We start from the raw sequence: 13,806 nt of genomic DNA on the forward strand, positions 1-13,806 counted from the left end.
TAACTTTGAAATATTAATATACTTTTTATAGACAACCACACAATTATTTTATTCTACAAATATTAATATTAAATTATTAATATAATTTTTATAGACCGCCGCAACGCGCGGTTTCTCAACTAGTTATGTATAAGAATATGAGGATATCTGATTGAAATAATTTCAGGGATGTATTTAATTAAGATTTTAGAAGATTTTTTACATTCATGTAATTCTGGATATTCAATTTTGTATTTTAAAAAATTATCGGAATCTTGGAGTATTCAATTGAGATTTTAAATTATAATACAAAATCTTGTGGTATTCGATTAGAATTTTAAATTATGTTTAAAAATCTGATGGTATTCAATTGGGATTGTTTAAAATCCATTAAAATTTAATGGTATTCTGATGAATTTTATAGTATTCATAAAATGAAGAATTTTGTGGAATTTCTCAGTGTATTTTAAAATTTTTTGAAAACCCATCAAAATTCATGAGATTTTAAAATATCATACGTAAATCTTAAAAGATCTATATCAACTCACCCGCAAAAAATCAAAATCAAATACAATTTATTAAAATTTATAAACTAAAAACGGATCCATTAAAATCCAAGTTGAATACATTGATACACTATGAGGGTGTATTTTTTTTATTATTTATAAAATTCCGAGGCTATTCAACACGGATTTTTAAAAATATATTAAAATTTTAAGATATTCGATTGAGATTTTAAATTTGTTACCAAATCTGGTAGTTTTCGATCAAGATTTTAAGTTATGCTTCAAAGTTCAATGGTATTCAGTTGTGATTGTTTATATTTTTTTAAAAAAATCCAATCAAAATTCATGAAATTTTGAAACATTATACTTAAATCCTACACAATCTATATTAACTTTACGACATGAATTCGCCCAAAATCAAAATCAGATACATTTCTATTAATCTGATTTCTTTTGTGTTGAATAAAGCACTGAATTCCTTCAAGTGATTGAATCAAGTAGTGAGGCTCTCTTGCTTGGTTGCGGAGACTACTAGTTCTGCACATAACCCTTACAAGACGCACAAAATAATTAAAGAACATGATAACTCCAGATCCCGTTCCGGCCCTTTCTCCGCCGTACTCCGTCGTCTCGCGGTGTAGCTGCTGATTGGGTGCCTACAAAACAACGCCGGAGGGGGGTTTGGACCCCGAGGCGCCTCCGGCGTGAGAGTAAGAGCGGGTTTTGAAAGTAGTCGGACGGAAAATAAGCTACCTATCAATGTAGAGGGTGTGTGTATGGTGGTTGCTGTGGGTGGTTGCTTAAGTGTTTATATTTGCTGAGTGCTTGTGTGTGTAAAATATGAGTGTGGAGAGAAGTGTCCCTTAAGCCTTTTGCCCTTGGTCTATTTATAAGCCAAGGGTTAGGGTTTAAGGGTAGAGAACCTGAATCTTGGCCATACACCTGCACGTCTTGGACTCCCTACACGTGTCCTTCTGTCAGCGGTGGAACAGTAGTTTGGAATGTTTAGGGATTTGTCGTCTCTTGTCAGTAGTTGACCGTTTATGTCACGTCCCTATCACCTGTAGCTTCCATTCGTCGTGTACACAGTGGTTGTCGGTTTTGGACTTATTCGGCTGTTGAAGAGAGGGACTCCCTCAACTGAGCGGGATTCCTTCAACTGAGCGGGACCTCGAGACAGGGTCTGGGATTGTGCTCCTGATCCGGATTATTCCATATCATTTGCCCCCCACTCCCTTATACAGGTTTCCTGTATGAGGGAGTAGAGAGTCAGATGAAATTCAGCCGAGAGCGGGTGTCTTTTTCCCGCTTTTTAATTTGGATAAGTCTGATTTGGTTGCCTGCGAGTTCTTGAATTTTATTTTGTAAAGAACAGGTCCGAACTCCGTGCTTTGTGTTTGTTTCCGGACCCCTGCGCTTGATTAGTGAGGAGCACAAAACGGTCAAAGATTTGGGATTTAATCCGGACTTAACCCCTCATCCCGGGCCCACAGTCCATGAACATTAAAACACAAGTTCTGTACATCAGTTTTATCTCATAAAACTGTAGTTCACGCGAGCTTAATAAAGAGTAGGTCCGGGGTCATGTTACTGGCCTTGCCCCTTGTATTCACGCATATCTTTGTAGTTGTGGTTTTAAGTCCGGACCTACGTATGAAGTCCGGATTGACTGCGAGTGAAGCATCTGTCATATATTGCATCTGTCACCCTGTGTCTCTTTTGACGTCATGGAGAAGGGTTGTTTTACGGCCGTTGTTTTTGTCATTGGCTAGTCAAATTAAGCCACGTGGTACTGATGAAAAGGGGTGATAAGACCCATCTATATCCACAGAGCCAATTAGCATGCCTCCAATAAACTTAAAGCAATTTCTTTCTGTGACAGCTACGTAGGGTTAGGCTCGGCCATGCAGGTCTTGTAAAAATGATGCCCTTTATTTCTTTTCTCGTTATTCCAGGTCCAGATCAACTATGCATGGGATTTTCACATATCAGTACTCCATGGCTTGAGTCCGGGACCACGAAAGGGGTCCGGATTAATCACGACTTGGGGTGTATGACAAGCTAGAGGTGGAAAGTTTCTGCTTTCTTTTTGACTTTTCTTCATTTGAAATTACACCCGTTCTGACATCTTGGGAAATAGTAATTTTCAGTCGTTACTTTTGTACTTGGCCAGTTAAAACGTGCCACATGGTGTTGATGGAAAAGGGGTTAAAAGAGCCTCTTTTTCTACTTTGCGTTTCATCACTGTCTCTTTGTTTGAGCGGGATTTTTCCGAACATCGGCGAAGCTCTTTATTTCGAACTGCACCTGCGTTTTCCATAGAGTTGACGCCGTCGCTCGGTCGCCTTTCTCACGCAGGTAAACTTCCTTTCTTCCTTTTTTCTCACTGCTTCCCCTGAGTTCGCTATCGAGTCGCTTGTTCTTGGTACCGAGTCTTTGCCGAGTTGCTTGCTATAAGTACTGAGTCTTGTTTAGTATGCTGAGTCGATATGTCGAGTTCCGCATTTGCTGCGTAGTTGATTTTCTTTCACTGAGTTTGGTACTTGACTTCACCGAGTCGAGTTGCCGAGTCACCCCAAGTTTGTGTTGCTGGGTTTTTGCGTTGAGTTTCTGCTGCGTTTTTGAGTTGTTTTGAACTGGTTTTGCTCGGAACCGAGCCGCCTAGTCGCACCGAGTCAGTGTGCATCGCTGTTTTTGTAATGCTGTGTTTTGATGTATGCTTGTATTTGTAAGTAGAATACCGAGTCTTGTTTAATATGCTGAGTCGACATACCGAGTTGACAAATCGAGTCGGATTGTTTGCTCAGCTTTTTCACCGAGTTTAGGCGGGATTGATGCGAGTTTCTTGCTGCGTTTTTGAATCTCGCCGAGTCTGCCGTTAATATACTGAATCACCGCTGATCTGTTGAGAGTTGTTAATTGTTTGCTGTGTTTTCGATTTCCGCGTATATACACGCGTGTATATGTTTGAAATTTTCGTGTTTGTTGTTCTGGGTTTGTGATGGGTGGCTTCATATCGATTTTTCTGAGCTGTAGATGTAGGCTGATCTGCTGAAATTTTCATTTTCTCGTTTTGCCGCATTTTCCACTGTGTCGACTCGCTTTGCACTGTTGATTTTGGGGTTTGTTGTCATCTTTCGGTTGAAGTCAACTAGCAGGTGTAGGCGTATATTTGAGTTTGTGAAAACTGGAGTATTCTGGCATATGTGTTTTGAATTTTTGTAGGTGGACTTTTGTATTTTGTTTGGACGAGTCTGGGTGGTTGCTTTATTCGTGTATGTGGGTTATGTTTGAGTTTAGCTTGGGTACGTGTAGTAGTGTAGTTTAATGGGTTCCGTGGCTTTGTCTTGATATTGTTTGGGACTATCATTATCCGGGTTGCGTGTCGGGAGTCCAGACCGGGGAGGTGAGTCCGGATTGAGTTTTTTGTGTGCGTGTGTTTTTGGTGGGGTATTGTTTGCTTCTGTTGGTCACAACTGGTGGGCCCGGGGTATCAAGTATTCAGCTTTTTGTGTATATAAGTTTGACTGTTGGTTTTTTGGTTGCGTATATTTGTCAGATAGGGGGTTTCACATTTAGGTCTAGGTTGGAGGTCCGGATCATATTAAAAACAATGTAGAAACAAAGTAGGGATAAGCTAGTTTTTGCGGAGAATTCTTTATGTATAAAACTAACCTCGGATTATTTTATGTAGGTGTATGGTCCGGACCAAGGAGTGGGATAGGGGAGCTTTTACTGCTTTTTTCACTGATAGCGAAGATTCAGAAGGGGATGATCTGGGTCCTTCATCTGCCATGCCCCGTGTTGCTGTTTTATCGGAAAAGTTTACTGTGAAAGAGGTTTCAGATAGACAGGTGTTGTTTACTCCGGACGGTTGTTGGGCAGATTACAAATATTACTTTGTAAAGAAGGCTCTAGACGTTTCTGAGACCCAGTACTATCGGGATTTGAGTAGCTTGTATCGTCACAAGCTTCCGAATGGGGATCCTGGTCCTTATAATAAGGAGGAGGTTGATTCTAGGTTTGCGAAGTTCGATATGGCCCAGGGCCCTTATCCTCTGAAGGAGAGCTTGACCTCTTTGCCTGCGGAGGAGATGGATAGAGTGGTGAGGTCTGCTTTTCAGCTAGGTCCGGAGATAGAGTGGAGGTGGCCTGAACCGGGGGAGAGAATTTATCATAGACCAGCTGATGGATTCGTTCCTGTTTGGTTAGAGCATCTTAGGTCCGGGTGGAACCCCCGGTGGCATATCTTCTTCAAACACTTATGCAAGTATGTGTATAAGTGTTCACCGATGCAGATAACGCCGAATGGAATCAAGTGGATGACTTGGTTCCTAGCTACTTGTAACAGGATGGGGATTCAGCCTACCTTTAAGTTGTTTCATCTGGTCTTTCTCTTAGTTAAGTCTACCCAGGAACCTTTGTATGAGTTGAGATTTCGGGCTGCGAGGTGCGGGTACGGTCCGGGCCTTGCGAGGCCAATGGTTATGCAGACTTCGTTGAAGCATTGGAATCATGAGATAATCCTTTTGAGAGGTCTTGATCTGGGGTACATGCCTTATATTGCGACCGAGGGGGTGGAGACGGACTTTTTTCCACCTGTTTTAAAAGACGATGCTTTGCGGCAGGTCTTTGATTTCTGTAATTTCTTTGGGCAACAGTTCACCCGGGATACCTTCATGCAGCATCCCAAGTTATATAAGTGGGGATGTGAGTCCTAGTTGTGGTTGTTTTGTGTCTATCCTTCTTATGTGATTGTTGCGCTATGCTTTTCTATTGCACTTGGTAGTTGTAGTTGTTTCCTTTCTGTCATAGGTGTAAGAATTCTCTGGCTATGATTTTTGACTCTTCTTGTTTTTTGTTTCAGGTTTACCCTATTTTGACAAAGAGCTTTGGACTATGTCTTCTGATGCGTTGGCTGCGTCTTTGAAGAATTTGGGTTCCTCCCACATGAAGAAGAAATCTGGTTTGAAGGCAGGATCTGGGTCTTCTGCCCGTGAGATGGAGTCCGAGTCTAGTGTCCCAAGGGTGAGTCCGGATCCAGCTGTGATTGTTGATGTGGAGATGGGTAGCCCCGAGCCAGTCAAGAAGGTTGACAAGAAGAGAAAGAAGCCGGGGAAAAAGAGCATGCCCACGGGTTCTACTTCTGGCCCCGGGAAGGCAATCATGGATGAGTTGGACTCGGATGATGACGAGGATGGACTCCGGGTTGGTGACCATTCTGTGAGGGATGTGGTGAAGGTTATGTCTGAGTTGCCTTCGGATTCAGATTGGGCTGAGATGGGGGAAGCCGGAATGGTGGGGATGTATAAGAAAGCTGCTGCGGTTTGGGGTCAAGTGAGTGTCCTAACTTTTGTTGTTAACCATTCTTTTCTATTTTTGTTGCTGACATGTGGGAATTTGAATTTTTCAGATGGGTGCTACGATTGCTGGGATGGTCACCGTGAGTTTTGATCAGCTGAGGAGGGAGAAGGCGGCTTCGGACGACAAGGATGTTCGGATCGAATCCTTAGATTCCGATCTGAAATTGGCCAAGTCCTCTGTTGATGATCTGAGCGAGAAGTTGAGGGTAGCTGAGACTCGGGTGTCCGAGTTCGAGACTGAGATCGAGGGTCTGAAGCGGCAGCTTGCTGAGAGGAAAGAGCCTGCAGCGGTGATTTCTGAGTTCCAGAAATCTGATGAGTATGATCGTGCTTTGGCTGGTGCTGCGTCGGCCGAGATCCTTCGGTGTTGGATTGTGGCTGAGAGACACATCAAGTCTGACCCGGAGGCGGACTTTGATAGTTTTTGTAACATGTTCGTCAAGGCCAAGAAGGACCTCGAAAAAGGTCTCGGGGAACCAAAATCGTATGACGGGCCGACTCCCAGCTTCCTTCCTAAGATCCTGGACTGAGATGCTAGTCTGGATTAGCATGATGATGATGTGTAGCTTCTTTAGTTTTTGCCAAGAACTCGTATTTATGAATTCTCTATTGTGTAATTCTGAACTTGTCTTTATATCTGGTCTTGGTTGTACCTTCTATTTTGTAGCCTTGGACTTACTTTGTAGCCTTGGACTTATCTTGTAGCCTTGGACTTATTTTGCATTTAGAAAATTTTCTAAGTGATGGTTGCTTAACGATTTCTCTACTTGAAAAAATATTCCAAGTAATGAATAAATCATGAAGTCCGGATTGATTGCTTAACAAATTCTCGCTTTGAAAAATATTTCAATAAATAATGAGATCCGGATCGGTTGCTTAACGATTTCTTTACTTGAAAAAATATTCCAAGTAATAAATAATGGGATCCGGATTGGTTGCTTAACGAATTCTCGCTTTGAAAAATATTTCAATAAATAATGAGATCCGGATTGGTTGCTTAACGAATTTTCGCTTTGAAAAACATTTCGATAAATAATGGGATCCGGATTGGTTGCTTTAACAATGTTTGCATTTAGAAAATTTTTCTAAATTGACAATTGTGTAAATGGATCCGGGTAGGACGCGCTCGGATTGAATGCTGATGTGTCTTGGTTGCCTTAGAAATTCTCTAAGTAGATAATATAGATTCATTAACAGCAAAAGATTTCATTGATATTAAAATGATTACACAGCTTGGGTAAAGATCAAAAATACATGGTTGCTTTTTAGGTGTATGTAGCTGTCTTCTAGGATAATTCCCTTTCATACGTTCTACTGATAGAATTTCCTCAGCCTAAGACCGTGCCAGGTATTGGATACTTCTGATCCGTCCATATGTTCCAACTTGTAGGTGCCCGGCCTTAGGACTTCCTTGACCCTGTATGGGCCTTCCCATTTTGGCATTAGCTTGCCAGTGTTGGTTGGATCTGAGGCTTCGGTGTTTCGTAGGACCAGGTCTCCTGCTTGAAAATTCCTGACCCGGGATTTCTTGCTGAAGTGATCTCGGGTCTTTTCCTTGTACTTCTCCATCTTTTCGATTGCCTGGTCCCGAACTTCATCTACTAAATCCAAGTTGACCCGGAGTCCCTCCTCATTTGCAATTTCATCAAAGTTGATCGCTCTATGGGAAGGTGACCCGACTTCGATTGGAAGCATTGCTTCTGTTCCATATGCTAGCTTGAATGGAGTTTCTCCGGTGCTTATCCGGGGACTAGTTCGGTAGGACCAGAGAACATGTGGTAGTTCCTCCGGCCATTTGTTCTTGCTTTCCTCTAGCCTTTTTTCAATTCCTCGCAGCAGGATCCGGTTGGTGACCTCTACTTGGCCATTTCCTTGGGGATAGGCGACAGAAGACTTTTTATGTTTGATTCCTCTTTCGGCCAAGTAGCTCTCGAAGTCTGACCCTATGAACTGGGGCCCATTGTCTGAGACCAGGACTCTTGGCAGTCCGAATCTCATCAGAATGTTGTCCATAAACCGGATGACGTCTTGCTGGTTGATAGTCCGCATTGCTTTTGCCTCCACCCACTTAGTCATATAATCAATTGAAACCAGCAGGTATCTGAGGTCTCCTTTGGCCCGGGGAAAAGGTCCCATTATATCAATTCCCCAAACGGCAAATGGGATTGGGGATAGAACCGAGGATGGGAGGACCGGGCTCACCCGGGATACATTGCTGAATAGTTGGCAATTTTTGCATTTTTTTACGAACTCGACGGAGTCTTGATGAATTGTTGGCCAGTAGTAGCCTTGCCGGATGATTTTATATGCCAGGCCTTTTGCCGACATGTGATCTCCACAGATCCCTTCGTGAACTTCTCTCAGACAATATTCGGCCTCCTCCGGACCTATGCATTTCAGGATTGGGGATGAGTAGGTCCGGCGGAAGAGTGTTCCTTCTTCGACAAAAAATTTGGCCGCCTTCGCCTTCAGCCGTTGTGCTTTCCCCTTGTCTTCGGGAAGCTCTCCTTTCTCGATGTAATTAACGAGGGGAGTCATCCAATTGGGATTGTTGTTGATCTCGAAGACTTCCTCGTGTTCAATTGTTGGTTTGTGCAGCTCTTCGAAGTAGACCGAGCTATCTAGGTCGGCTGAGTTCTGGACTAGCCTAGAAAGGTTGTCTGCCTCTGAATTTTCTTCTCTGTTGATCTGTAGAATTTTGTACCCGGGGACCAAGGCAAGATAGCTTTTCACCAAAGCTTGATATTTTGTCAGGATTGGGTCCTTAGCAAGATATTCTCCGTTAGTTTGTCGAACTACGATCTGGGAGTCACTATAGATGGTGAGGTCCCGGATCGACAGGGTCCGGACCAATTTTAATCCTGCCAAAAGGGCCTCGTATTCCGCTTGATTGTTGGTTGCTGCGAAACCGAAGGAGATTGCTGTTTTGATGGTGAATCCATCCGGGCTCTTCAGGATTAGCCCGGCTCCTGACCTCTCAGCTGTTGAGGATCCGTCCACATGGAGTATCCAAGACTCCGGGTTAGGATCTATCGGGGCTTCTGGTTCGGTTTCCATGGGAGTTGTCTGATTTTCTGGAAAGTTGCATTCTACTACAAAATCGGCCAGGACCTGGGCTTTGACTGCTGTCCGGGGTAGGAATGTTAGGCTGAACTGGCTAAGTTCGATTGCCCAGTTTACTAGCCTCCCGGAGATATCCGGCTTGTGAATGATTTTCCTCAAAGGTTGGTCTGTGACAATCCTGATCTCTCTTCCTTGAAAGTAGTGTCTGAGCTTCCTGGATGCAGTGATCAGTGCGAATGCAAATTTTTCTAAGTTGGGGTATCTGGTCTCCGTGTCCTTCAAGACTTGGCTAACATAGTAGACAGGCTTCTGCTGCCCGGATTCTTCCCTGATCAAAGCCGCCCCGATAGCAAAGGGTCCGGCTGACAGGTATAGGTACAAGGGTTCCCCAGGTAGAGCCTTCGTCAGGATCGGAGGTTTGGACAAGTATTCCTTGATCTCATCAAGGGCTCTTTGGCAGTCCGGGCTCCATTCTACTTTCTTCTGATTTTTTGCCCCTTTTAACAATTCAAAGAATGGTAGGCATCTTTCAGCAAGTTTGGAGACAAATCTTCGTAGTGCTGCTAATGATCCAGCTAGCTTTTGGACTTCCCTCTGAGTCCGGGGTGGTTGCATCTCTTGTACTGCTTTGATCTTCTCCGGATTGGCCTCGATACCCCGGTTGCTCACCATAAACCCCAAAAACTTTCCAGCTTCTACTCCAAAGGTGCACTTGTCCGGGTTGAGCTTTAGCTTAGTCCTTCTCATATTCTCGAAACATTCTTTGAGATCCGAGATGTGTCCTGGTATTGAAGTGGACTTGGAGATTATATCGTCGACATAGCATTCCAAGTTCCTACCAAGTTGGTCTTTGAAAATTTCATTCATTGCCTTCTGGTATGTGGACCCGGCGTTTCTTAGGCCGAAAGGCATCAATTTGTATGCATAGACTGCCCGATGGGTTATGAAGGCGGTTTTGGCTATGTCTGCTGGGTTCATCTTTACCTGATTGTAGCCGGAGAAAGCATCCATAAAGCTTAACATAAGGTGTCCGGACGTGGCGTCTATCAATTGGTCTATGCTGGGTAGAGGATAAGGGTCTTTGGGGCATGCAGCATTCAGATCCGTGTAATCAACGCACATCCTCCACTTGCCGTTTGCCTTTTTTACCATGACTACGTTGGCTAACCATTCCGGATACTTTATCTCACATATGATATCCGCCTTCATTAGCTTGCCAACCTCTTCATCTATTGCCTTTTGTCTTTCTGGAGCGAAGTTTCTTCGTTTTTGCTTGACTGGTTTCTTTTTGGGGTCTACATCCAGACTATGCATTGCTAGAGATTCATCCAATCCGGGCATGTCGTCTGGGCTCCATGCAAAGACATCCGCATAATCTCGGAGTAGTTGGATGAGTTCTTCTTTGAAAACGGTGTCCAGGCCTTTTCCAATCTTGATCTTTCTTGAAGGGTTGTTTTCTTCGATCAGGATAGACTCGGTTTCGACCGCAGCTTCGACCTTGGTCAATTCTTGTGCTGAGATCATTTGTTGGATCCGGGCGTCAGTGTTCTTTTCGACGAAATCTTGAGCTGAGCTCATGGTTGCTTTCTGTTTGCTTTGTCTAGGACCAGGGTTGGTTGCTCCCGGGTTATGATTGCCCGGGTCTAGGTCGATGACCTGGACTTCACCTTTGGAGTTTGTTCTTGGGTAAGGTCTGTTTTTTGTTGCTTCTTTGTTTTTGGAAGACCGTTGCTTTTCTTTTGTTGTCCATATGTGTTTCCGCCATTACCAAGGCTTGACTGAAACATACCCCGGCTGTTTCCGAATCTCCTTTGACTTCTCCTACCCCAAACGGGGTTGGGAACTTGAATTTCAGGTGCGTAACAGAAGTGATGGCTTCGATTTTGTTTAGACCCGGACGGCCAATGATCACATTGTAGGAGGAAGGTGTGTCTGTGACATAGAATTTGATCATGTGGACGACCTGGGTTGGGGCTGTGCCAAAACGGACCGGGAGGTAAAGGGTTCCCAGGACCGGGACAATGCTGTTCCCGAATCCGTATAGGGGGTCCTCCCTGTAGTCGTTCATCCGGATGTTCCCTAGTTGCATTCGGTCCATGGTATGTTTGAACAAGATGTTTGCTGAAGAGCCGTTGTCGACTAGGATCCGTCTAACCTCATTCTCGGCTATATCCAAGGTTACCACCAAGGCCTGATTGTGACCCCGGGTGACCCCCTCGAAGTCCTTGCTGCTGAAGGAAATGACTTGTTCGGGGAAGGTTTGTATGGACATTACCTCTTGACATGAGTCCGGGCTGGGAGGAGGGGAACAGGATCCTCCCAAGACCACATTGACTATGTTCTTTTGTTTCCCCGAACCTTCTCCCTTGTTTGCTGTGTTCCGGGCTATGTATTGCCCCATGTTGCCTTTGCTGATTTGCTCTTCAATGAAATACTTGAGGGATATGCAGTTTTCCGTCTTGTGACCGTGGGTGCCATGATAGTCACAATGGCGGTTGGTGGGTCTGCTCTCTGGAGGAGTCTGCATGGGTTTTGGAGCATAATAGAAAGGTTTGTCCCGGATCTCCTTGAGTATGTCTTCCCTGGATCGGTTGAGGGGAGTCCATTCGGGCTCTGGTTTTGGCTCTCTGGCTGGTCTGTTTGGGCCGGGATCACTTCTAGACCCGGATCCTGGTTGGCTGGCTCTCTTAGAACCTGAATGCTGGATGAAGTTGGTTTGTCTATCTGGCTTGAATTTCTTGTCCTGGTGATATTCTTTTCTAGGTCTGTCCTCGACCTGTTTCCCTTTTAAGCTACCCTGTCGGGTCATTCTCATGGCTTGGAGTACGTCGGTTTCCTTAATGAATTTCGCGGCCATGGCATAGGCAGCTGCCAGGCTCTGGGGTTCTTTGTTAATCAACTCGACCACATATCTTTCATTTTGTTCCGGGTCCAGGTTTCTTCGGAATATGCTCAGAGCCTCACGCTCATCCAGGTTGGAAATTTTGTTGATTGCTTCCTGGAAACGTTTCATGTAGTCTGAAAGTGCCTCGTTGTCATATTGACGAACCGTTTCCAGGTGACACATATGAAGTTCATGTGTCTTGTTTGCTCGAAACCTTCTGAGGAAGGCTTCCCTGAAGTCTTTCCAAGACCCGATGCTCCGGGAAGGGATCCGGCTGAACCATCTCTGGGCCCCCCCTTGAATGTGGATGCGAAAAAGCGGCATTTGGTCAGATCATTGTAGTAATAGATCTGGGCTATCTGTTCAAAATAGTGCAGGTGTTCCTCCGGGTCACCCAGTCCATTGAAGGATTCAAAGTTGTAGTGTTTCATGCCTTTTTGTCGGGGAATGGATTCCAAAGAGTGGCTGAAGGGAGTCAGGGTTCCTCCTATTTCGAGCCCGGACTCATTCCCAATTTTCCTGTTGAGTTCGTTGATCATGTCTCTTAAGTTGGTCTGCCCGTGCTCATTGTTCTCATCGTCGGAGATGAGCTCGGGTGTTGGCTCCTTTCGGTACCGCTTGGACCGGGATCCTTTTGTTAACTTCTCCTCTTCGAGTTGAATCCGGAGGGCGATTTTTTGCTCAAGTTTTTCCTCTTCCTCTTTTCGGATCTGTTCTTTCCTTTCAGCCAAGATTTTCAGCCGGGTTTCCTCACTTTCTTTTTGTTTCTTTTTCTTTGCTTTGTCTCCGATCCGGTCGAAGACGGAACCCCGGGATTGACGGCTGTTCCCGGAGTCCTCGGATTCGCCGATGTCCTCAAGTCTGCGGTTGCTTTCCCGGCGATCATGGTACTGCCGGATGGCTTCGGCCAGCTCTACATTGGTGAGCTGGGACAGGTGGAGGGTGGTGACCGGGACATCGGTGTACTTGTACTGGTTCGCTTCGATCGTGACCCGTGCATCATTGGGGTTGATTGCTTGGTTCTCGTCCGGGTTCACATGGGTGAAAAGGGGTCCTGAGGCATGATCCTGGTTCGGGTTGTCCTGGTCTGTCTGAGGGTCCGGGTTCTGGGGAAGACCCAGGTGGGAGCGTGTCCTTTTTGTCATGGTTTCAAGAATTCACACAGGGTGTATGGTTGCTGTTTTTGTGACAATGCTTGCAAACAGTATAGATAGTGACAGGGTGACAGAAATAGTGTGTACAGGTAGTCAACTTACTATTTTCGGAAATACTATAAGTAGTTAAGTGACAAAATGTGACCAGGTGTGAGACAAAAGATTTTATGTGCTACAGACAAGATTAGGGTTTTGCTCAGGCAGGGTTTGCTATCATGCACACATCAAGAAAAACCATGGCTGAAGGTTTTGAGGAGCTTGGTGTTTTACGAAAGCTTACTGGTGTGATTTGGACCCCCGTTTCGGGGGTTTGTTGAAGAAGATGAGTCCAGTGGCACCGTGACCACAGGACAGAGGACACCTTCCCCTCCTTCTAGCGCCAAATGATAACTCCAGATCCCGTTCCGGCCCTTTCTCCGCCGTACTCCGTCGTCTCGCGGTGTAGCTGCTGATTGGGTGCCTACAAAACAACGCCGGAGGGGGGTTTGGACCCCGAGGCGCCTCCGGCGTGAGAGTAAGAGCGGGTTTTGAAAGTAGTCGGACGGAAAATAAGCTACCTATCAATGTAGAGGGTGTGTGTATGGTGGTTGTTGTGGGTGGTTGCTTAAGTGTTTATATTTGCTGAGTGCTTGTGTGTGTAAAATATGAGTGTGGAGAGAAGTGTCCCTTAAGCCTTTTGCCCTTGGTCTATTTATAAGCCAAGGGTTAGGGTTTAAGGGTAGAGAACCTGAATCTTGGCCATACACCTGCACGTCTTGGACTCCCTACACGTGTCCTTCTGTCAGCGGTGGAACAGTAGTTTGGAATGTTTAGGGATTTGTCGTCTCTTGTCAGTAGTTGACCGTTTATGTCACGTC

General features: G+C 45.0%; 2 protein-coding genes across 2 annotated transcripts; one reads left to right on the forward strand and one right to left on the reverse strand.

Annotated features, from left to right (window-relative positions):
• The first annotated feature begins 4,183 nt into the window (after positions 1 to 4,183).
• Positions 4,184 to 6,726, forward strand: LOC135152869 (uncharacterized). The gene is made up of 3 exons (XM_064094008.1): positions 4,184 to 5,195; positions 5,353 to 5,822; positions 5,899 to 6,726. The coding sequence occupies exons 1-3, from the start codon at positions 4,184 to 4,186 to the stop codon at positions 6,376 to 6,378; spliced, it is 1,962 nt and encodes a 653-aa protein (XP_063950078.1). The 3' UTR covers positions 6,379 to 6,726.
• Positions 6,727 to 10,574: 3,848 nt separating this feature from the next.
• On the reverse strand, positions 10,575 to 11,924 carry LOC108221620 (uncharacterized). The gene has a single exon (XM_017395486.2). It carries the CDS (start codon positions 11,922 to 11,924, stop codon positions 10,575 to 10,577), a length of 1,350 nt encoding a protein of 449 aa, XP_017250975.2.
• Positions 11,925 to 13,806: the final 1,882 nt, after the last annotated feature.

This window comes from Daucus carota, chromosome 5 (genome assembly GCF_001625215.2).
Source record: "Daucus carota subsp. sativus chromosome 5, DH1 v3.0, whole genome shotgun sequence".
Classification (NCBI taxonomy): Eukaryota; Viridiplantae; Streptophyta; class Magnoliopsida; order Apiales; family Apiaceae; genus Daucus; species Daucus carota.